The sequence below is a fragment of the Chionomys nivalis genome, chromosome 17 (assembly GCF_950005125.1).
Source record: "Chionomys nivalis chromosome 17, mChiNiv1.1, whole genome shotgun sequence".
NCBI classification, from domain to species: domain Eukaryota; kingdom Metazoa; phylum Chordata; class Mammalia; order Rodentia; family Cricetidae; genus Chionomys; species Chionomys nivalis.
The window spans coordinates 19477764-19503741 of NC_080102.1; the positions used below are offsets into that span (position 1 = coordinate 19477764).

At 46.8% G+C, this 25978-nt stretch overlaps 1 protein-coding gene across 8 annotated transcripts in view; it reads right to left on the reverse strand.

Annotated features, from left to right (window-relative positions):
• Positions 1–25978, reverse strand: part of Mtss1 (MTSS I-BAR domain containing 1) — a 138729-nt gene that overhangs the window by 97004 nt on the left and 15747 nt on the right. For all 8 annotated transcript variants that reach the window (XM_057791521.1, XM_057791518.1, XM_057791525.1 and 5 more), the window contains exons 2-3: positions 18033–18094; positions 14495–14568 (exon numbers count right to left, since the gene is read on the reverse strand). In XM_057791521.1, the coding sequence (XP_057647504.1) occupies positions 14495–14568; positions 18033–18094 (136 nt within the window). The remainder of the gene's footprint in view (positions 1–14494; positions 14569–18032; positions 18095–25978) is intronic.

Genomic DNA, 25978 nt, shown 5'->3' on the forward strand with positions numbered 1-25978 from the left:
GTAAGTGTAAACATTTGGGAGTCTCTCTCTCTCCATATCCCCCTCTCCCTCTTTCCCCCTCCCTCCCTCTTCATTCTACTAAGACAATGCAAACTTGAAAGCCAAGCTATTCTCACCGTTAATAAGCTTATGTCAAATATAATAACCGAATACAAGATAAGCAAAAAATAGTCTTTCCCCCTCCAAAAAAGCTACAAGAAAATAAAGTTTCTGGAGGAAAAAAAAAATTAGAATGGAAACAGAAAACTGCTCTGCAACCCCAGATGTCCAAGAATTCCCTATAAACATGGGGGAGGCCCTGAGTGACAGCAGTGGAAAACACAGGGCAGATCTCTGCCGCAGCCCTGTCACTTCCTCCTTGTAAACCCTCGCCTGAGCACAACCAGGCTAACCAGACAACTACTTAGTGAGCCCAGCAGTGACAAGAAGCCCACAGCAAGTGATGTCACTGCTGAGACTGGGTTTGCCCTATAAAAGCATGCACTGGATACTACACAAGGTGGAGTTTGGAAGGAAGGGGTGGGGATGTAGCCGCGCTGGCAGAGTGCTTGCTTACCACGCATAGAGCCCTGGGTTCCACTCCCTGGCAGTGGATAAATTAGATACCTGTAACCTGTAATCCCAACACTCAGAGGGCAGAAGGAGGGTTAGGCATTCAAGGTCATCCTTGGCTGTGTGGAGAGACTGAGGACAGCCTGGGTTCTACCTAAGACCCTATCTCAGGAGGGAGAGACGGAGAGAGGGAAGCGAAGAGGCAATAAAGCAAGGAAAGGTGTGTGTGTGTGTGTGTGTGTGTGTGTGTGTGTGTGCAGGTAACACTGTACCTTCTTCAAACTGGAAGAGACAGGCTTTAAACAAGCGAACGAAAGCAACTTCTACAGCTAAATTTTAAGCTACCAAAATTTAGTACACGAAAAAATCAAATTTCTACTAAAGAACAAAAGAATATTATAAGGCCCTAGGTTCAATTAAATTAAAAATCATGGGAGCTAAGTCTCAGCATTTAAAACCGCTTGTGGCTCTTGCAGAGGACTTGGTTTGATTCCCAGCACCCACTCAGTGGCTCCCAAGCCATTCTAACTCCTGTTCCAAGGGACCCAAGGAAGGCCCTCTTCTGCCCTCCACAGGCACTGGGCGTGCATGTGGTACACACACCTTTTTTAAGAAATATTTTTTTAAATGATGGGCTGGTGAGATGGCTCAGGGGGTAAAGAAGCTTCTTGCCGAGCCTGACCACCTTCAGTTGTTCCCTGGGACCCACACAGTGTTAAGGAGAAAACCAATGAATGAAACATAAACTGTTTCATTCTGGAGTTCATACTGAACTCCACTTGTGTACTGTGGCATGTTCCCTACCCCATACCACACACACACATATACACAAAATAATAATAAATTTTAAGTTATCAAATTTCTTCAATACGCATCTGAAGAATTTACTCAGGTTCCTAGACAGAGGAGCTTTGAATATTCATTATCTATTTCACAAATTAGTTCCCAATAACACTTTTCTCCTACAGTGAAAGAACATGCAAGCACTAAGTGAAAATGACATCATAAGTGGTTTTCACATCTACACATTTCTTTGAGCTGGAACTTAGAGGGTAGGGCAAGAAGGGGCGCTGTGCACAGTGAGGACTGTGACACCAATTCTCTTCAAGGTCAAATTTATCTGAGATAAACACAGTAGGGCTTATCTCAGGGTAGGCCAAGTCAAGCTCACGACACTGTGAAAAATGACTTTTCCCAAGAGAAACTGCCCCACAGAAAATACCTAGCCTTATCTGTATGAACGTCGGCGAGCACATTCCTCCAAGAGCATTAACCAGTGTCTCACCAACAGTGGCTACAAAGGTTCAAACGTGTAGTAGGTAGTTCAGAAGACAAGCGAGTTAGTGAACTGGGCTGGAGAGAAGGGGCAAAAGGCAAGGCAGTGGTCTCTGAGGAGAACCGAGCTGGTGGCAGCCAGGGCCTCGCAATCTGGAAGAGGTCACCAGTTGAGTAAACTATTTTGTTATGTAAACTGCCTAGCAGAGATAACCACGCTGCACAGACTGAATCAGTCACCCAGGAAGATACACATCCTTTCCCTGTTCAGACCTTCCTCCGCCCTCCTACTACAGCTGGGACTAACGCCCACAATTCACCAACCCCGACAACGACCAAAGCCAGAGTACAGCACACCCTAACAGATGTCACCTGGATAAACACTATGAAGTCGGAAACAGCACTAAACTGAGGTCAAATAATGTTCCTCCTGGTTAGTGCTGATGCTGTCCTCGGCAGGACCAGAACACAAACTTGGCTGCCGTCCATCCTGTGAACCGAGAGGAAGATTGTAGGTGAGTTCCTTCCAGTATAATAAACCACTGCTCACTCAAGCATTACTTCAAGACACAGCTCAGAGACAAACGCCAACCAAGCAGAGACACCGGTTCACCACACTGAACACTGTGTCTCTGGCAACTGTGACTTCCCAACCAAGGATCAATAATAAAGGCCACGTGGGGAACAAGACCAGGTGTTGTGCTCAGCTACCCGTTTAGTATAGGGAAAAGATCAGATGGGAGGGAAAGAGGGAGGGCACCTGACTGCCAGAAGCCACTGCTTTCTAGAAGACACGCATTTGAATAATCAAACACATAATCAGCCACCTCCGAACTCAACCACAAACAGCTGGACAAAACCTAAAATTCTGTATGTGTGTTTATAGAAGAAGCATTAATACATAATTTTGATATCTCTAATCTTTGTGCATAGTGTGATTCATAAGAATTACAAAACTCACATGTCATCTCCTCTGTCCAGACTCAACACCAACTCTGAATTCCACAGACCCTAAAAAGGACAGCTTTCCTGTCACAGGCCACGTTTTAAAACCTGTGGGTCTGAAGTCAAATGTGCATGACTCAATGTAGTGTGCTCATGAATCAAAGTGGCTCCAGGAATCATGGAATCACGGAGAAGCCCCAAAGCCATGGACTACGAAACAGAACACACCCGTAGGGATGACACTGAGCCTGGTACCATGGCAGACTCCTGTAGTACCAGCTATAAAGTTGGGTGGAAAGACTCAGGAGCTGGGGAGTTTATCTGTGTTTACTTATTAACGGCCATAGGTTTTAGCTATTGCTATAAATAGCAAGTACTTGTACAAGATTTTTATATAGCATTTAAATAGAGACACTCTTTACTCACCCTTTACATAAAATTGAGACTCATATAAATATGTGTGCATATGAGTACACACATATATGTATTGGATACACACGCATAAAGTAAGGAAGGTGTTCATGAAGCCACTGTAACTCTTTCCCAAGTAGTGACAGCATCACGGCCCTCAGCAAAGTTGTCGGCACAGGAAGGACTGGCTGGGAATAAAAACTGGTCATCCTGGAAGCAATCTGGGTTCGGCATCTTAGACAAGACTCTAAAGTCCAAGATCAAAGCTTTGGTCTTTCCACCTAGCAAGCAACAACAAATCACATTAAAGGGATTATAGCTATAAAGTCCAATCGACAAAGGGCTGTTTGTTTGGTATGGCCCGACGCTGAAGTCACTCACATTCACGTGACTCAGCAGTAGTTGTGAATGGCCAATATGTATAGATGTGAAGGCGTGCCTGTCTCTCCTCCAGTTACCATGCAAAGGTGGCTGCAGGGCATTTCTACAGAGCTCAGTAATATGGATGCACACTGCCAACTTCCTTACTCTAGATAAAACATCTCAAGTAAAACATTCTCCTCAGGGTCAGGGTCATGGACACTAGAAGTACCTAGAAGGGGTAAGTCACAGCTGACCTGGCTCAGAAGCTGAGTCTGCCTCCCTTACTACATCTACAAGAAGTCTGGGATACGTCTTTCCTTAAACACTGCCCTCTCATGAAGGTTTAATTGTACAGATATGTATGTGTTTGTCAGCATCGTATTCTTGTCCCTGGTTTACAGTGACTGAATGCAATACTTGGGGCCAGAAGTGTTTGGGTTGCGGATTTCTCCCCCAGGCTTTTAGAATATCTGCATGTACACAGTGAGGTAATGATGTGGGATTCCCCTCTGGATGCTATGAATATATTTATTGCCATTGGTTAATAAAGAAGCTGTTTTGGCCTATAGCAGGGCAGAATATAGCCAGGCTGGAAGAGATATAAAGTAGGTGGAGTCAAAGAAACACCACCAAAGGAGAAAGACATGAGCCGCCAGCCAGAGAACCTTACTGGTAAACCAGAGCCTCATGGTAAAATATAAAATAGAAATAGGCTAATTTAAGTTGTAAGAGCTAGTTAATAAGAAGCCTAAGCTAACAAGCAGAACAGTGCTGTAATTAATATAGTTTCTGTGTTACTATTCAGGTCTGGGTGGCCAGGAAAGGAATGAGCAGCCTACGCCAACAAGGTATCTTAGAGATGGGACCCCAAGTCTAAACCCAAAATCCCTTTGTTTCACATATACCACACCCACATATGGGTCTGTGTACATATACATGTGGGTCTGTGTGTGTGTGGTCTGAAGGTATCTGTATACCTCATTTTTAATAACCTTGAACATGAAACCAATTTTTGAGTGTGGAATTTGCCACCGTTGTATTATATTTGTTCAAAAAGATTTTAGAACATTTTGGATTTCACATTCACAAAGCAGAGATGCTTGGCCTGTATTTTAACAAAGTAAAACCATATCCTTAAACACGCAAATGGACAGACTTTAAAAAGAGGGGGGAAGCCGGGCGGTGGTGGCGCACGCCTTTAATCCCAGCACTCGGGAGGCAGAGGCAGGCGGATCTCTGTGAGTTCGAGACCAGCCTGGTCTACAGAGCTAGTTCCAGGACAGGCTCCAAAACCACAGAGAAACCCTGTCTCGAAAAACCAAAAAAAAAAAAAAAAAAAAAAAAAAAGAGGGGGGAAACCAGGTGTGGTGGTGCATGCCAGCATTTAGGAAGCAGAGGCAGGAAAGTCAAAACAAGCCTGGTCTCCATAGTTAGTTCTTGGCTTGGCTAGCTGGGATTAGACTACACAGTAAGATCTTATCTCATAAAGCCAGAGAGACAGAAAGAGAAACAAAAAGACAAAGACAATGGGTACATTAGGAATCAATGTTTACAAGAGCCTCTCCCTAGCTCCCCACTACCCACACACTTGTCCAATCTATCAGGCACTAACTCACCCAATGCCTGAGAGACAAAGACTGTAACGGACCTTAGTATTCCAACAGCTCAGGCTGCATAGTAAACTCCCAACAAACCTGATGAAAGCAGCATCCATTAGACGGCTCGTGACACAGACAGGTACTGTGAAAACCAGGCAGGCCTCTCCTGTGGGCACAGCTGAACTGTCACAGCCTCCCCGGCATTAGTTCACATGGCTTCATAAGTTCACCAAATTTTTGTACATTTGTTTTTGTTTGTTTGTTTATTGGGGGTGCAGGCAGGGGGCACAACTGTGGAAGCCAGTGAACAATCTGAAATCATCCGTTCTCTCCTTCCACCCCATGAATTAGAGAAACTGAACTCAAAACGTCAGTCTTGGTAGCTAGTGCCCTTGCCCACTGAGCCTCCTTGCCTGCCTTCATTGAAATTTTTTAAGCTAAAACTTCAATTACTCAGCCAGACATGGTGACACGGGCCTTTAATTCCAGCTCTGGAGAAGCTGGGGCAGGAAAATCATGAGGTTAAAGCCATCAGAGATTAGGAAACTATCTCAAAGTCAAAAGCAAATACCAGGCATGTTGTTTTAATCCCAGCCAGATTTAAAAATCCTCAGGAGCCAGAGGTAGGCAGATCTCTGAGTTCGAGGCCAGCCTGGTACACAGTGGGTTCCAAGACAGCCAAGGCTACAGAGTGAGACCCTGTCTCAAAGGGGGGAAGGGATAAAAAACAAACAAATTAGTTCTTCAGACACGCTGACTACATGCAGTCAGTAATACCATATTGAACAATGTGTCATACATACATACACACACACACACACGTACACACACACACACTCGTACACACACACACACTCGCACACACCTGACTGTGTCTACCATGAAAGAAATCATCCTGCCTAGCTATGTCCATCAATCAAGTCCTAACATAGCGGACAGCAGTTTAAAGCAAAGTCAAACAACAAAGAGAACAAGAGAAAAATAACTGTTTTGACTTCGCCCAGCCCATTTCCTTTCTGACTACATACTGCATGAAAATTCTTATTTTTTATAGCTTTGTTCTTCCGCCTCACACCCACATACAATACAGCAATGAAACGTTTCAAAGCAAAAGTGCCGAGGAGCAAGGCATGCGCAAGGCTTCCTGAGGGTAACTCATGTGAAGTAACATTGAGGTCAACTTTAAAATAGCAAAGCTATACTCAACGGTGTTTTCCAAAACATCTTCAATCTAGTGTTCCTACACACACCACAAACACATAGCACACATACACACATACACACATAAACACCCCACATATATACATATACCCACACCGCCACATACACACACACATACCACATCCCACATACATATACACATACCACACAGACACACACACACACACCCTCTCCTCCCTCTCATTAGAGACTGCAGCAGCAAGCTGACCACCCCTCTGTGAACAAACTGAAGTGCATCATGTCATAAATGTTTCAGCAAATCAACAATCATTCCCTAGACGCCCGTGATGTCCCACATTCTAAGAAACCAGAGTCCGGGGCCCACAACAGACACATTAAAGACTGCAAGGGAAACAAAATGTTGCCTTCCTCAGTTTCAGACGTGTTTCACGTTAAATGTCCCCTCTTGTACTTTCATGTCGTGTCTTAAGCCCTGGCTGACATATGACCATCAGGAAAATCAACATGGCAACCTCGAGTCTGTTGTCTTGCTAAGCTTGACTCCTCAAGAGAAATTACAATTGAACCCATTCCTCAAATACTCATGGAAAACTGAAAATAACTAAGGTCACAGAAGTGGTCCCAAAGGAACAAGGCCAGCTCCCAACACTGGCCATAGGTTAACAGAAGGCCGTTTTGAACTTCTTGTGTTTAATCTAATCACATTCCTTTAAGTTAATATTTTGTTTGTTCGTTTTGTAATTCAGTTCTGGGCCTGCAAGAAAAGACCTTTTTATTTTTTAATTAAATTTTTTTTTCAGTTTCAGGTTAAAGTGCTTTGTACGCAGCAGTCAAACAGCCCTAATTACATAAAAGAAGATTCTAGAGTCGAACACTCTCGTCAATTCCCAAGTTAAAGGCTACTGAAATTGCAATCTAACGGTCTAGTTAAAATAAAACTCCGGGGCAAATAAGAGCAGCCTGGCTGGAGCTTGGAAATTTCCTGGCAGCATCTGCCCAGCAAGGGAGGACTCCCTCCCTCCCCACAGCCAGCCAAGTGCAGGTGGCCCATCTTCCCTGCACCGTGACCTCCTCATGGGGCAGGTGACATCCAGCTACAGTGAAATATGAAGACACGCTGGAACCCTCCGAGAGGGGCCACTAAAATTCAAATTCTGAACTCTCCAGTGCACTCTGTCCAGATGTCCATTCCAGCAGGCTCCAGTGTCCGGAAGGATCCAGCCTCCTCATGAGGATCCACCAAGGCCCGTGGGTGGGCGGGCTGCCGTGGGCGGGCAAGCTGCTGTGTACAGTCACTCATTTATCCGACAACATCAGCGGCTCATAAGTGATCATTTGGGACTCTGGGTTCCCCTAAAAGCAGGACACGGGTCTAAAGCTAGAGCTTTTATGGTCTCTGGGGACAATGTTGACAGCCAGGCTCCAACAGCAATATGTGCCCTTGAGGACCTCAGTGTTCCTGTCTGAGAGATGATGGGCTCGTGGGCAGTGGGACTCAAATGACTCGTGGAAGACTAGCAGCCCCTCAGCACATACAGAGGCCCAGGGAAGCCTGGAGGAGTGCCCTGGCAGAGGGACCGAGGGCTGTGATGGTCTCGGAAAAGGGAGCTGTTCTTTGTGGGTGGAGATGCCATAGGAGGGCTGTGGGCAGATGGTAAGAGGCCTCACGTGAGAGCATAAATGAACTTCACCAGGAAGCCAAGTCTCCTAGGTAGCACATTCGAGCCCCATCTGATTGTCCTGCCACAGCCCAAGACTGCGCCTGAAGACTGCCCCATCTTCAGTGATGACAAAGCAAATCCGCAAGTCCGTAAAGTACAGAGGGTGTTATTTAACAAAAAGACATCCTAAAATATGCATCATGCGCTGAAGTCACAGGACGCTTCCGAGAGGAGCAAGCTTGCGCTACCAAACCTAAGACACAAAGAATTTCCTCGCCCGCCTTGGCGATCCAGGCTCACTCACGAAATTCCACACTTGGTCCCAGCTTTGCCTACCCCACACTCACACAACACCAACTGCAAGAGGATTCCCACAACTCAAAACAGCCCAAAGGCCCATCTCCGGCACCCGCTCTTCTCTTCTTGCCCTAGCCCTCCATTTTCTTCTTATTAATGTTGCTTCCTTTATTCCTTTCTCCCGAGTGAAAGCAGAAGTTACAAAGATAAATTAGAGAAGGAAATGTACACCAGCCAACCTCATCCATCTTTAACCAACCCAGCAAGACTTATGCAGTGTTCAAAATGAAAGGAGGCCCACTGATCGTATCTCGGGGTGCCACACCCCCAAGTTCCTTTTACAGAGAGGAAATTAAAACTTAGGGTCACACAAAACAGCTAGAAATCCAACCCAGACATCCCAGCTCCCAACCAGGGTGCTACTTGCTTTCATAGGGATTGGGGTTTTAAGTTCTAAATGCCTTTGGGATGAAGTCACTTTAAGGCCAAATATAAGCAACCACTAAGGCCAGAAGGTCCTTACATAAGGACCCCTAACTTACTGGGTCAGGTCCAGGCTCCAGGAGGTGCTCCAGTTCACTGGCCACATGGCCCGTGTCATTGTCCGCACACTCCCTGTGTGCCTCCATCCCGTGAAATCCGCCTCACAGAGTGTTGTGAGAACAACTGGGGCCTCTTCACCAGCTTTACTTATTATCCAGTCTACCATGGCCCAAAAACATTAAACGGAAAATTCTAGAAATAAACAATTCCCAAGTTTTAAATAGTTTTTATTGGAGAGTTGTTGTAACTGTTCTGATGATAATCTCACTGTGTCTGATTTACACAGTAAACCCTGTCACAGTTTTGTATGCATGTTTTTATGTATGTACGTCTGTATGTATGTGAGAAAGCAGACACCCCAGGCATCCAACGTGGGTCAAGAATGGATCCTCAACATCAACAGAGGGACCAACCCTGTGTGCAAACCACTCGTAACAGGCTCCAGCCCACGGGACATAGTCAAAAGCTGTTACCATCATGATTCCCAATATTAAAGCCATGCTCACTTTTAAACAGGATCTTTTCTACCTGGAACCCACTTTTTCCTCTCGTGAACCTCAAACCCCTTCTAACGGACTTGGTATATCACCTTTGCACATCCCCCAAGATGGGTTTTCAAAGATTTAAACATAATTACAGAGGCAAACAAAACCACACCAAGCTGAATGTCGCACAGCATTGTGCTCTCCAAAGGCCCTGCTGACCTAGGCAAACGTTGTCATGGCCACAAAGGGCCAGTGCTGACTGAGAGGTTGCATGCAGTAGGACCCCAGGTCAGATGAGCTTACAGGGGTAAAGATGCTCTCCCCAGCATATTGCCCTCTGCTGCAGCATGCCTAGAAGCCTCTGTGTTAACTTCCTTTACTTTTCATCCCTTAGTTTTTAACTAACCGACCCAGATACATGCAGAAAGGGGCAGCCACAAACTCTGAGGTGGTATGGATAGTTAATGCCTACAAACTAATTTTTCTATGGCCAGTAAATCCAGAGAGCATATGTTTTCATATTTAACACACATCGTATGTTAATTCCAGAGTATAAACTAAACATACAGATTTCCGCCTTGCACTAAGAAACTCAAAATTCTATTATCATTTCATTATTAATCAGCATAGACAGGAAAATAGTCAGGTTATATGATTTTATTTAGAAAGATAAGATCAAAATAGCTCAGATTTCAATATTCTATAAAAAATAAATGTACTACAAATAGGCTGATTTATTCTTAGAGTAACTAGTTTTTGTTCTAAATCAATTTTCTTAATAACTCTGGCCGAAGATTTTGTAAAAATGACAAATCTTTCCAAGCTGTTTCCTTTGTGAAGTAACACAACGAGAGAAGCCTAGTTAAAATTATCATGAAATTTTGGACACTGGCCCGACAGAAATGTGCGCCCATGGTAAATGCCAAGGACAGGCTGGAAATGGCCACAGGTGTGCAAGAAGAGCAAGGACACTGCCTGGAAAAGCAAAGCTCAAGAAGACGGCGTGGCTCAGCTCAATGGAACGCCCACAACTGAAGAGACAAAGGGCAGGACAGGCAGTGGTGGTGCACCCCTTTGGTCCCTGCGCTCAGGAGGCACTCAGGAGGCAGAGGCAGGAGGATCTCTGAGTTTGAGGACAGCCTGGTCTGCAAGAACTCCAGAACAGTCAGGGATACGAGGAGAAACCTTGTCTCAAAAAACAAAAAGGAAAGGAAGGAAGGACGGACAAGTGCTGACAGAGATGTGGGGAAAGGAAACTCCTCCCTGTACAGTGTTGTAGAAACATAAATTAGTACAGTCTCTTGCAGGACCTTAGAGGTTCCCCAAAAATTAAAAATAGAGCTAGCATATGATCCAGCGAGGCAGCTTCTGAGTGATATTTCAAGGAAGGAAATGGCACGAGGAAACACACCCGCAGCTCTGTTTACAGCAGGACTGTCCTCCACAGTCGAGGAATGGAGACCACCAACAGAAGACTAAAGAAAATACAGTACAGATAGTCAGTGAACGCCTAGCGACTGTGAAAGAGGAAGTTCTGGTTCTGACCACAATACGGATGGAACTGGAAATCACTATGTCAGTGAAATCAGCAGGAGCAGAAGTAGCCTATGATCTTACTCCTGTGGAATCTAAAAAGTTGATCTTGGAGAAACTGAACATAACGTGGTGGTTACCAGAGGCTGGGGAGGGTAGCAAGGAAGGAAGATGGGCTGAGGGCACTAAGTGACAGTTACACAGGATCGAGACGCTCTGAGATGCACCTGCCTAGCATGGTGGCGGCAGATGGCACAGACTCTGTACCTCAAAAAGCTAAAAAAGAGGAAAAGAGGGAACAAGGGGAAGGCATAAGGAGGGGGAGGGAAGAGAAGAGGGTAGAGGAGGAGAGAAGAGGAGGAGGGGCAGAGAAGGAGAGAGGAAGGGTGGACAGAAAGGGAAACAGGAAGGGAGGGGAGCAGTAACAGTTCTCTTTTACTAACTAGAGAGATGTTAAAATACTACCTTTAAGGTTTCTAAGCAAAAGACAGAGGAGGAGACTCCGCAGAGTAAACAGCACCGAACCACCCCACGTGTAAACAATCTTCTACAGGGTCATCCCTCCCTTGGTGATGCAGATACTGCTAAGAATAGGCCACTCTGCTGGAGAGAGGACCCAGTGTTAGAGAGCTGCCACACAACCGCAACGGCCTGAGTTTGGATCCCAGGCCACCACATAAAAGCTGAGTGCCGCGGTGGGCACCTGGAACCCCAGAGCTGGAGCCCAGGCAGAGACGGGCAGCGCCCTGAAGCCACAAGCCAGAAGGCTGGGCTGAAATGATAAGATCCAGATTCAGTGAGAGATCTCGAACCATGAGGTAGCGAGGGATGGAGGAAGACACCGTGCATCAACCTCTGATCGCAGCATGCCTGTACACCCACAAAAATAAGATGGAGAGTGACGGAGGAAGACTCCCAGCAACAACCTCTGGCTTCCACATACCTACACGCACGCACATGCGCACACACACCCACACACCCACATAAATACATACGTTACACACAAACAACCAACAAACATCCATAGCCGTACAGGCACTAACTGCAGCACAGCCTAACATGGCAAATACCTGGGCGTGATATAACCCCATCAACAGAATAATAATCAGATCCTCGCTCTACCCTGGTACTGGAATTCCATTTGTCTAACAGGAAGAGCACGGCGGATCTACAGGTGCTCGCAAGGAAAGACAAGGGTACTGTAGTTCAGAGCAAAAACATGGGATCAACGCTTCCTGGACTAAATACCGATCTGCAGCTAGCTTTCCTTCTCCCTGGAGAGGGCGGTAACAAAAATGTTTATAAAGGAGACTAAATCTAATCTCTATGAAGGGAAAGGCTAAATTTGGTTTTTAGACTTTTGGGGGGAGGAGAGGGTAAAGAGTATGTTCTGTAACTTTTCCTTTTTATGACTAAAAATTAATTTGCTGACATTAGAGAAAAACTTCCAAGTTACTCTTTTCATCACCATGGAAACAGCTGTCAGCCATAAATTCTTTAAGGAACACGGGTATCCACATCCAATGAAAGAAAGTACCTAAAAATAAAAAAAAAGTACCTTTCCCTGTGGATTCTACACAAACCTGCTGCCAAAACGACCTGAAACCAAACGGCAAAGCTTTGTCACACAGGGGTCTGTTCACTGTGACAAATAGGTCTGCATCCACAGGAACGGCCCCCAAAGCCCGGCTCTACAAAGAGCTTCTTCCTGTGTTTTTTCTAACAAACAATTGCTGGTTATTTTCCCTCCCCTAGAAGCATGAGACTTCCCAGGCCCTCCAATTTCCTACCAGAAAGCACCCTGGGAGCAGTCTCTTCAAAAACTCAAGTTCTTACTGCAGGAAATCACAGACAATCGGGTCACCTTTCCAATTGCCCCTTTATGATCCATCCAGAAATTTAACAGTAACATCCAAACACGTCCTCTGAATCCTAGAGCCTCGGAAATGCACTCCCATGCTGGGCATGATGGCTCACACCAGTAAGCCCAGCACTTGGGAGGTAGAAGCAAGAGGAGGAGTTCAAGGTTATCCTCAGCTACATAACCTTGGCTACATAAGACCACGTCTTTAAAAAAAAACAAGAGGGCTCAGCGGGTAACAACGCTTGCTGCCAAGACTGGAGCCCTGAAACCACACGCTAGAAACAGAGAACCAACTCCTGCCAGCTGTCTTCTGACCTGCACACATCCCATAGCGCATACCCAAAATAATGGACGTCTGATTGACAGGTACAGAAAGTACCCCAAAGACTGACAATTCCAGACACGGCTGAGATGAGAAGGAAAAACACCTGGGAGGAATAGTCACGCTCTACAGTGCCAGTCACTGATTTGCACGTTAAGTTCTTTGAGTAGCAGATTCCCAAGTTTCTACAAGAGGTAGATGTAAGTTAGGTCATATTTTAAAGGGATTTAAAATCATTCAGATTAAAATCCCTCACCACACAGACAAACCAGATGCTGATGTCACTGTCACAGTTCTGTGGGAACTTTTTTTTTTGCGATATTGTTGGCATCTCAGAAAGGAGGAAAACAATACCTCCCCTGGGAAGATGTCCCTGATTCCCCAAGCTGGGTTAATTGCTCACTTTCCTATACTCCCCTGGCACTCTGTGCTTCAGCTATTACTGTACCACACATATTATCCACACATTTCTGCACTGGCGTCTTTATTCACACATCTGTCTCCCTACTCAAACTGTGTGCTCATTAGGGACAAGGGGAAAACATATTGATCCGTGTAGTCTCCTGATAGTCCTGCAATAAAAGGATCTGGAGTTTCATTCTATTATTTAATTAAATGCCTATGGTCAATGGCTATGGACCACTGGGGGTACTGGGAACAATTCCCCTCTCCCCCAGCAATGCCCTCAACACCCAAGGTCCCCGATGTCACAATGACAATGAGCAAGCAGGTGCACAGCTATGCACACAACAAGGGAGCCCAGAACCGCCAGGCAAGGAAGAGGCAGAAGAGAGTGACTGTAAGGGAATGGAGGGGACGCCCTTGCACAAAGGGAGGCCTAAGAGTATCCCCTTCCTTCTGGTGCCTCTTGCATGTTATGAGTATCGTTGGTATTCTCTGCAACCATTCAATCTTTTCAAAAGATGTCACCTTTCAATCATTTAATCACTACTTTCGCAAACGTATTTTAAATATCAGCTAGGCTCTGGACACTGTTTTGTGGGATGCCATTAGGACTATGTCAGTCTCTCATTCATGGGAGTCTGCAGCCTATTAGAAAAGGAGTCCGTATTTGTTGAGAACCCAAGACAGTAGTCATGCAGTCATCTCCAGGACTTCTCATTCCACAAGAGAACAAGGACGATCTCAGGGTAACCTGTGCTGGGGAGGACACGACCAAGGGTGACGTCATTCGAACAACCACGCCCACAGCAGGCCATTTTCCCCCCCTCCAGGAAACAGTGGCTCCTTTCCTTTCTCATCTAGTCTTTACTGTGCTGCACTATCTGGGGAACCAGTTACAACTTCTCCTGCGTGCAACCCCACAGCGTTAAAAATAGACGAAAACTGCGAGCCAGCCAAGTTCTGATAACTCAAGCCGTATCTTCTGGAGAAGCCACCCAGAGGGAGAGCCCACGTGCGGGATTCAGTTAGTGCTGGAAGGCAGCCTTCCATCTGCTCACCACGTGTGTTGGTGGCCATGTCAGCCACTTTCTGAAAGGCGTCCAAGAAGGCAGCTGCTGCTACTACTGTTGTCCTAAAATGCAAACAGATAACAAAAGCATGAGGAATGTCTCACACTGGCAAATTCATCACAGCTCTTGGGCTCAAACCTCTGCTACAGAGTGAACAGAACCTTCCAGAGAAAACAATCCAGCAGTAGATGGTGGTGTGTTGTTTTTTCCCCCATAGCCCTCAACCCTAATAATGGCCTCGCTGTGTAAACTACCAAGAACATTTTTGCAAAGAAATAAAAGGGAGGTGTTTCCACCCCAGAGAAGAAGAAAGTATCCTTCAGAGTACAGACTGCACAGGTCACATCAGCTTTGGCGCAGGAAAGTAATATATGCACACACGAACCGGCAGGGAACCAAATCTTGGGGAGCAGAAAGTTCAACAACTCACAGCCGAAAAAGGGAAACTGAGAACACAAGTCAGGACATTTTAGAGATCGCCAGTTCATAGCAGAGTGCTGACGCCCGGCACTGACTCGACCACTACAGCACAGGTTGCTAACAGGGTACAGCTTTTCTCCCTAAATCCCAACTATCAGGTTCCATTCGTTTTTGTTTTGTTCAGCCTCAGGATGCTCTCGCAACTACATCTTTCTGAAGCCCTCAAAAACAACCATGGGAAGAATTAAGACTCTTTCATGTCCTAAGAATTTCTGAATGCTTACCCATTCCCTTAAGCGCTACCAGATGGCTGCACTGGGCAGCCTGCTGGTTCCTAGCACTCTGACCTACAACATCGTGAACTGAGGAATGACCAGTATCCCAGAATGCTCTGTGACAAACAAGCCCCACCCCCGTCATGCAAGGACTTAAAACCAACTCAAAGACTGATGGGAGTCTTTTTAGTTTGTGTTTGTTACATGACTCTTAGTCTCCACTGAGCCTTCCTAAGAAGGCAAAGTCGCTAAAAGAAGAATAAGGACTAGAAAATGTGTTCAGAGTGCAGAAAGGAATGGTCTCTCTTAAATGTAGCAACAGTTTCTGAAAGGTTCTGGATACAGTCCCTAAGACCAGATTTCAAAATGGGGAGGCCTACTAGATCAAGAATATATCTGCTCAAGCCAGATGGGAGGCAGAGGCCAGCAGACTTCTGAGTTCAAGGCCAGCCTGGTCTACAGTGAATTACAGGACAACCAGGGATACACAGAGAAACCCTGTCTCGAAAAACCAAAAAAAGACTGTATCTGCTCAATTCTAAAAATAGCCATCCTCCACACACAATACACACATACTACACCCGCACACATACACACACATGCACACACACTCCAAAGCATATTTTTAAAGTGTTGACACCAAATGCAAATACAGAAAAAAGTTATCTTGATCAAACATTCTGAGACTTATAAATAGCTCATTCTGACTTACGATTACTATCTGACAAGCCAGCTTGATTTACTCTCATTCAACTCAATGCCAGTCACCCACATTTTATGAGCCGGCTGCAGACAAGCCTTGTCCATTACAGCCACTGGAGTCTGCTGCAAATCAAGATGTCGGTCAATATTGAGGAATTAAGAGCTTTCTAATGACAGTCACACCGTGCTTTCTGACATCATCGCAGGACATTCCGGCCCTGTCTGTGTGCACAGAGCAAATACGAAACCAGCAAAGCTAAAGGAGAGATTGAGCTTACACACCCCAGGACAGAAGCGCAGCTCCTGCGGCACTAACTGCAACCTTTCTCCAGGACACAAATTTTACTCTCATGAAGGTGCTAGCTGTTTGATAAACTGATAAAAAATGTCCCTGACCTCAGAAGACCCAAATGGGGGGGACGGGGGGAGGGGGTGCGGAAGGCAAGTGGAGAGAAGTCTTCCCTGAGCTTTACTTTCTGTGATCAAGACAGGCAGTGAGCTCATACTCCAAGGTCTACCACCAAAGCCCATCTGACCGACAGAGGGTGGACAAGGAAAAACAAAGGGGAAATTTAAATGCTGTGGTTCAGGAGGAGACCCCCCCCACCCCAAAGAGGGAGACTAACCTGTGGGAAATAAATAAGAGCAATGGATGGGATAGGGCCAGAAGGCCAGGGCAGCTCCATGAGGACTGGCTGGTGAAGACCTCAGATGAAGACCCAGACATGACCCAGCAAGCCAGAAATCAGGGAGACAGTCAAGGACCAGACAAGCAGAAAAGGCACACACTTAAGAGTTCAGTGTTCACTTGGGGGTCACACACAAGGCAGCAAAGATCACCACAAGTGAAGCTGGAGGAAGCCCATGCACTCCTGCCCAGTTCTAAGCCAGAGGGGAGTCATGTGCCTCTTAGTCCCATGGCAGCAGCTCTGAGCAGTGGCCTCTGGTATGCACTGGCAGAGACTCAGAAATGTCCCCCATCACCCCTGTGGCTCTTTTTCCTAAAACACCCCTATCTATTGCTCTGCCCTCTCTTCCATCCTCATCCATCTCAGACCAAACCAGTCAATCCCCGAACTTCACAAGTGAGGATTACCCAATCGGTTTCAAGAGTCCTGTCCTCTGAGCACTGCCGCACCTCTCCCCACACTGACTTTGAAAGGGCGGAGCTGCAACAGGTGGGTGCTTTATCTATCACAGCAAATGAAAACAAACAGGCACACTAGGAAATGCGGGCTCTAGGTGAGCCTCAGCAGCTTTGTTTTTTCAAGACTGGGTTTCTCTGTTGTAGCCTTGGCTGCCCTGGAACCTACTTTGTAGCCCAGGCTGGCCTCAAACTTAAAGAGATCCTCCCGCCTCTGCTTCCCAAGTGCTGGGATCAAAAGGCGTGCGCTGCTCCTGCCCAGCAAGGCACAACTTTCACACCATAAATGTACTTCTTCTCAAGGTCTAAGGGCTGCTCTCCCTGGCCTTAGTAAAAAGGTAGAACTCTGCAGCGAGACACACTCGAACTTCAAAACATCCCGTCAGCTCATAAGGATTCCTCTCACCCATCTGTAGCCAGTCTCCTCCCTAGCCCAGCCGACCACTGCTAAGGTTTATCTCTATAGATGGCCTTGTCCTAGATAATATCGCATGACCGGAACTGGGTACCAGTCCACACTGAGACTTAAACTCTACATCTGGGAGGAAAATACAGGTGGACGAGAAAGTACTTGGACTCTGGAGGTGGAGAGCTCGTGTGTAAATCTCCATTCTGTCACTTACTGGTGGCATCTCTATGAACACACACTTACCTGTGCCTCCACTTCACCCGTCAAACTCGGCTGAGAGCTGTACCTAGCCTTGTGGGGTTGAGACCTTTAACAAAGTTGCATATGCTTGGCACGCAGTGGGCGCCACATAAAGAGTATCCACTATTACTCCATGTAATCAACTCTGCAGAGCAGAAATGAGTCCCATTTCATACACGGGGCTGCAGAGGGTAATATGAACTGATACTGTTCTGAGCAGAGCCCACTCCATGCCTCTGTCTGGAACACTTCTCAATTTAACCAGATGTGTGCTGACCCACCTTCCCCTGTCTTAAGGATACCACCTCTTCCTGCACAATACACGTGTCTACTTACCGCAGCTGGGACTGCAGTTTTCCGGCTTTGTTTATGAAATCTTCCCAAACTGGATAGCTCCCCTGCGACAGAACAAAGTCAGCAATCAGTCACAGTGTGAGGATCCAAACAAGCATTTCCAACCACGCAAGGAACAATCTGCAGATGTGACCCTCCTTTGTAGAATACCCGCGACACACGCAGGCCATGGCTCAGGAGCCGTTTCAGAAGTACCCTATCCCGAAAATCTTGTAAGTGACCACAGACACCAACAGGAACCAGGTTCGCTGACTCGGACGTCTACACCTCGGAGTCAATACATGTATATGGTAGGTCCAAATTCTAAAAATACAGAACATTAAGGCTCTCTCCTGGGTCACCTGCGCATGCAACATGGCTCTGTCTATTCTCACCTTTATCCCAGGAGCGGGGAGCTGGGTGACTGAAACCCCTCCCTAGGACAGGTGGCTATCGGGAAGTAGTATCAGCCTATCAGACTTCCAAGGCTGGAAAATAACCTAAATATAGCTGATATTGAACTTCAACATCTATGTACACTATGGCAACAGGTGGCTCCCTGGCGAACCTCAGCCAGCAGAGGACTCCTCCCGTTCCTGGGCTACCTAGGTCAATCCGTCTGTCCTTCATGTTCACACGGCCCTTAGAATCAACACTGATCATCTTTCCTCTGTACTGAGCTCTGAAGTCCAATCCCACTTCTCTAAGGGACCCCTCAGCACATCCCTGCTGTGTCCGGAAGTCAGCACAGGAGGTCTTCCGCTCCTCCTAAGGACAGGACTGAGACACAAAGGCAAATGAGCAGATGCAATTGCGGCCAGGGCAAACCGGAGTGCAGCCTGCCACCTCCCCTCCCATACACAGGACACACACACACACATATATCGAGATGAAGCAGCCGTCCACCAAGAGGGTGATTTGCCTTTGCCCCAATTAAACCAATTAAACCCAGTAAAGGAAGAACCATGGGTGGGTGTACTATATATCACAGAATCATCGACCCAGGGTCACAGGCACAGAACAGAATACAAATGTTGGGCATCTTGACAAGGTAAAAATACTATTATGCCACCTCTTGGTTCTGTTGCTAAGAGGAGAAAGGAATAACTAAAATTAATTTTTAATTCATTTTTATTATTTATTTATGAGACAGGATTTCTCTGTGTAACAGCTCTAACTGTCCTGCAACTCACTCTTGTAGATCAGGCTGGCTTTGAACTCACAGAGATCCGCCTGCCTCTGCCTCCCAAGTGCTGGGATTAAAGGTGTGTGCCACCATTGCCTGGCTTAGAACAGTGTTGTTAAGAAACACCTGAAAACCCTTTCTTCTGGTCAAGAGCTATCAGAAGTCCAGCCGGTTGCTCGAGTTACTTCTTCCAGTCACTTCCTTCCAATATGTGAAAAGAAAATGTTTCATTTTGAAACCTATATGCATGAGAGCTAACACCTTGCTAAAAAATTACCCTTTTATATATTCCTCTAGCCATCAATTCTATCTGAAAATGTGCACACGGGTTACATGGAAAGCTGTCTTATGATTAAAATGGGCTACTTCTGGGAGCTAAGATTTGGACCAATACATTGCTTTCTTCTTTGTACTTTCCTCCAGGCATGCTGTTTTGTTTTGTTTTTATAAGGGTCATGTATCATTTTAATGAAAACAATAAAGTCATTACATTAAAAAAAATTTAAGACCAAATTAGAGGTTCTGGCAACAATTACACCGTGAATTTCCTACCAGGCCAAGTCCTGCAGTCTGTTTTGCATATGCTGCCAGCTCACCCCCAGCTGCTCTGCAACAGTGCATCTGGGTCCTGCTTGGTCTCATCGCAGCCATTTGCTCCCATGGACCCTAAGCTGCACCAGGGCTCTTGGTAGAGGTCCTTCGGCAGCTACATCTGAGTCGGGCCGACCAACGTCTAGACATGGTTCTTGACACAAGGTCCTTATCCTCGGGACGTCTTCAACCCAACAACAGAACTGAAATATTAACAAGTGAGCTTGTCGTTCTAGTGTACATTTATAATCCTAGCACTGGGGAGTTAAAGGCCAGTCCTGGTTTGGTTACTTACCAAGTTCAAGGCTAGCCTGCACTATAAAAGATGATGTCCCAAAAAAAAAAAAAAAATCAAAAAACAAAAACCAAGGGCCAGGGGGACTAGAAAGACAGCAAGCAAGCATGAGGGCCTGAGCTAGATCCCAGGAACTCACATAAAAATTCAGGGTATGGCCAGGCGGTGGTGGCACACGCCTTTAATCCCAGCACTCGGGAGGCAGAGGCAGGCGGATCTCTGTGAGTTCGAGACCAGCCTGGTCTACAAGAGCTAGTTCCAGGACAGGCTCCAAAACCACAGAGAAACCCTGTCTCAAAAAAAAAAAAAAAAGAAAGAAAAAAAAAAAAAACTAGAGAAAAAAATTCAGGGTACAGTGGTGTATGCTTGGAATACTGAAGAGGCAGAAATAGGCTGACCCCGGGGCTTGTTGGCCAGCAAGTCTGACCTAATTGGTGAGTGCCCGGCCAATGAGACACCTTGTCTCCAACAAGGCAGAGAGCATTCCCGAGGATGATAACTTAGGACAGTTCTCAACCTGTGGGTTTCCATCCCTTTGGGGTGGAACAACCCTTTCCTAGGGGTTGCATATCAGATGCTTGCATTACTATCCGTAACAGTAGCAAAACTGCAGCTATGAAGTAGCAGCAAAGTAATTTTATGGTTTTGGGGGGTCACCACAAACTGAGGGGTCATAGCCTCAGGAAAGTTGAGACCCGCTGCCTAAGGATGTCCTCTGGCCCACCTATACACACACACAGGCAAACACACATGCACACACACGCACGCACGCCAGCCAGGGAACCAGCAAGAGAGGGAAGAAAGGAGAGAGAAGGAGAGAGGAAGGGTGGGAGGGAGAGAAGGAAGGGAGATTGACTGAGACCAATCTACCTTGAGGGTACTCAAACCAGCACTGTGATCCCATCGAGACACTACAAAGATCTATTTTGACTCCTCTTTGTTCACTATTTCTCTATCAAATCTATACAGAAATTACTCTTCCCAGAAACTAAAGAGTCCAGGATAACTCAGAGTCCTCTGGCTGGCCTCTAGAGACCTGTCCAGACATTTAGAAAAGTACCAGCCTCTGTCATCTACAAAATAGAACACAATGTGAAAACAGCCCTTCTCCACCAAAGATTTATCATGTTGAATCAGGTGCGGTTTTATACCTCTAACCCCAGCACTTGGAAAACAGTCAAGGAGTACTGGGAATTTAAAGCCAGCTTCAGTCACACTGTGACTTCGAGGTCACCATGAATGCTATCTACAAAAAAAAAAAAGAAAAAAGAAAAAAAAATCTGAAGCCGACTAAGTGACAACATGCTGGGTTAGCCAGAGGCTAATCACCTAAACTCCATGCCCGGCCAGGCCCACAATTTACTAGGGGAAATTGCTGGACCCTTTAGGGCCCATTTCCCTATAATGACAATAATTAAAACAATTCAGTCACATCACTGCCTAAGTCACATTTGGTTAAGATCAGGAATAGGACAATCCCCCCCCCCTTTAGGAGCAGCACCACCCATTAACACTGAAAGACTGCAGGAGAAGAATGGGGAAGAGAAACCTGGGAACCGCCTAGATTGAGCTGACTAGTTCTCCCATTTGCTGGTGACATCAGTCAGTCACAGGACATCTGTATGGAGACACCATTAGCTAACTCACAGGGTTGGTTTGGGGAATTGATGAGACAAGAGACACCCACACTCATGGGTTTCCTGCAGTACTACGCCCAAGGACTAACACAAGGCATCAACCCATGTGTCCATCGGCTGACAGTGGGCTACGGACCACAGCTATCTGCACATTGGAATACGGCTCATCCTGGCACTGCAGCAACCCAGATGAAGCTAAGAGTGTAATACTAAACAAAGCAGCTGACACAGAAAGACAAACCCCACCTGATCCAGTGGTGGGAGGAACGAGGGTGCGGGTGGGGTTGGTCAAGGACATTTAATTATAATTGGACAGGAGGGAAAAGAGCTAAAAGACAGTTCAGGGATTGCTGGAGCTGTGGGGAGTGGATGCACTGCGGGAGAAACTGGGAATGACAGCTAACAGGAAGTTTCTCTCTTGGGTGAAGAAAGTCCTCAAAAATACCATGGTAAGGTCGTGTGACTCTAAGAACATACTACAAACGGGCACGTTGTATGATACATGCATGATATCTCAGAAAAGCTGTACAAATGAATAAACCAGGCCATGCCTCAAGGGGATGAATGCAGTGACTGGCAGAAAGCCCATGTTCAAGGCGGCGGATCTTGACATCTGCAGGTTCTGAGAGATCCCCCACCCCTCAGGATGCTCACTGGGAGCCACGCTGCAAACAGGCTGTGCTGGCTGGGATCCCTCATTCCTGGTCCCAGGTGCAGAATCAGCCAAGGTGGGAGGCAAAAGGTGACTCAAGAGACCTTACTTGAGAAGAACAGATCGAGGCAACCAGGCCTACAGAGTCAGCAGACTGTCTGCAGATCCTAAACAATGAGGTACTTAACCCTAAACCAGAGCAGCATGCCTGAGAACCACAATAGCTCAAACCTGGTGTGTGTGTGCAGGGAGGGGGATAGCCCAGTGGTACAGAGTACATCTAGTATGTGTGAGGCCCTAGGTTCAATTCCCGGGGCTGCCAGAGGAAAAAAAAAAAAAAAAAAAAAAAAAAAAAAACAACCTTTTATCTGCCCCTACCTGGAGCCTCATTTCAATGGTTCCTAAATTAGAAGAAAGAAAGAAAGGAAAAGGAGGGTCCCCTTTCTTGTCAACGAATACAGCTCACAGTTTCCCACCCACGAACGCCCACCCAGCCATAAGAAGGCTGCCAAAAGCAGCACTCTCCTGTCTCCTGACTGAATGCTATTTGAGGATCTATCAGTGTCAAACCCACCTGTTTTAGAGAGTCTGCTATTTAATGGAGGAAGAAGGGGGGAGGGAGGAGGGAGGGGAGAGGAAAGAAGGAAGAAGAAAGGAAAACTTCTAAGAACAGAAAACAAACCCCTGATTGTTGAAAAATGAAATAATAAGATGTAAATGTTATTAAAACTTGAAAACAAGGTGACGCCACTTGTATGTACCAGGGTTTTTGTTTGTTTGTTTTAATGTTTCTGTCATGGAAAAGTTTCTACCCAGTGGAAAGGAATCTTACTACAAAAAGCCAAAGGCTTGGAGGGTGTGGGCACGACTAATTGTGGAAAGACTGAAGGGCAATTTTTAAAAGTCCCGGGGGTGTTAACTACTGAAGACTTGATAAAGGTGGTACTCAGGTTTCAGAAGCCCCTGGATGCACTCAGAACCCTTGGGAGGGCAACACCAACCCAGGCCTGCACTTCCGAGTCTCCACCAGGAAGTGGGAGAAGGTGATTCTGGGTTCTGTGTGTTCTCGCTGGTGTCCTGGACGCAGTGGAAAACTCTGAAGGAACCCACCCTCCCACACGTTATGGGGCTGTGGGGAGGACACACACACTATGGGGCTGTGGGGAGGACACGCCCACCCACACACTATGGGGTCATCAGACAACACCTGTAGGTTTCAGAACTTTACAGACACACCACAATCAAAGAAAGCAAGACTCCACCCAGCACCGAGTCTGCTTCATCCAGAATCACAGGCAAAACCAGACCCTCTTCCCCAGGAGCCATCTGAGGCCTCGCGGAAGTGGAAGGGAGGTCTTAAAAGCCTTGAACACTGAACTCAGATGACACCAGAGCTGCGAAAGAGAAAAGCACCCTGCTTATGAAAAAGAAGAAAAGCCTGGTTATTCATCAAAGTACACCAGACAGAAAAGAGGATCTTTCCTGATCACAAGACTTCATGCAGCCACCTAGTGGGGTTCCCATCATGCTCTAAACACCACCCAATGATTGTCTTCTCTTCAAAACTCAAGGTGGAAGGAGGGGCTCAATAATTCCGCAAGCTTCATTCGCTGCCCAACATAAACGTTGCTTCTTCCAGAACATTCCGTGCCATATATCCTCCTCACCTACCCTCCCGGATTAGCTGCTCCCATTCCCACAACTTCGTGCATTACATGATTCACGTATGAGCTGCGAGCCAGGGTCTCTTCCTTCGAAACCATGAGACAAAGTCAGAGGATAGGCTCGTGGAAGGAAATGTCACATTAGATAGAGGTTTCGCTAGTGCAATGACAAGGAAGTGGAAGACAGGACTGGCAGGGGACAAAGCACCCAGGGGACACTGAGGTGGCACAATTTTGCTGAATAGGAGCAAAACTGGGCAGGGTGGACAAGGCAGCCGAGGCCAGCCTTCAAGGTCAAAGTCCAGAGCTGAACCACAAACAAAACAGCAGAGGGAGTCAGGGTGGCCTTCATTCTGAGGACAGGTGACATCAATTCCAAGCTGGCCAGGTGATATGCAAACCTGGCTTGTGGATCGCATACCTGGCAGCAGCCTGGTCCCTTAGGGAAAGAAGAGAAGAATAAAGTTCTTTTCTTTCTCTTGTAGGGACAGGGCTTCCTAAATCTCCTTCCCCTTCAAGAATTTGGTGGCCCCTAGCCAGTCTGTAAACCACCTTCTTCACATCCACCCTTATGGCGGAGTCCCCCTTCCTTCCCCTCCCCAGCCTCCACTTGTCCCAAGCCAGGAGTCAAGCATTCACCCAATGCAAGAGCAGGATAAAGATGGCAGCCAACAGACACTCAGGTTTGGGGTGGCCTTGCTTGATTTTGTTCTATATTAGACAAATGATGGCATCCCACACTCAGTGTGGGACAAACTGGACCTCCTCAGCACGGCTGGTTACTCGTGCTCCATAAATAATGTACCAACTGCTTCTCCCACACCGGCCCCTCCGCGACAGCCGAGGTCAAGGGACAGCTGAAGGAATTCGATAGCATTCCTTCATCACCACTCAAGGGACCCAGAAGGGCAGGGACCTTGGCTAGAAAACCCACAACATTGGAGGAACCAGGAGAACTAGGGAGGATTGAATCTGGAAGAAAATCGGGATTAGCAGGGACAGGCTAGAGGGAACTGAGTTCCACTCAAAGACCTCGGTCCTGCCCAGAAGGGGCCAGACAGAGGCTGGCTGACAAACCAGCACAGCTCAGACAATACATGGCAGGTAGGACCAGAATGGCCCTGTATCCCTTTGGAGGAGATCACTGGCAACAGTCGCATCCAACATCAGCACTTTCTAAACAGTTGCTAGGCACCAGGCTCTATCTGTATCTGCACTTCTCAAGTATTAACTGGTGGACCTGACCCTGGAGATTTGGCAAAAATGCAGGCTTTGCTTTCCTTGCTCTGGGGTTGCGGGGGGGAGGGGGGGAGCCTGGGCGGTGGCATGGATAACCTGAGCTTAGCACTGCGGACTGACATGGAACACTTCCTGAGGAGTCCAGCCCACAGCACATTCGCACGACATGTCTGCAACAAAGCCTGTGATACTATGACTTTGTATAGGAGGAAACAAGCCCGGAATCCCAGAAAAAGGTAAGAACTACCCAACACCAGAACTTTCTGACTACCGAAGTGACCCTGATTCTGGGGAGTCAAAGCAGCCTGAGGGACAGATGCAGTCTCAGGATCCAGTCCAGTGTGACAAAGTGACTCAGCCAGCCATTAGGTCCTGCTTTAGATGTGTGTCCTGCAGGAGCCAAGGCAGAACAGAGGCAATGCTCCAGAAACACAGCGACACCTCAGAGAACCATGCAGTCACTCTGAAAGTGGTCAGGTCGGCCATGGGGAAAAAAGCAGGCACGACACAAAGAAAACCCCTTGTATAGCCTGAATCACACCAGAGCACACAGTGGCTGTCACTTGTATGAATGGGAGTGAGCTCTTTCTCGTCTTCGGGTTTTCTGTGGCACTGGGAAGCATCACTGTACTGCCTCCAGGTCGGCCCTCGCTCACAGCATCAGGCTCCCTTCCCAAGTGCCCAG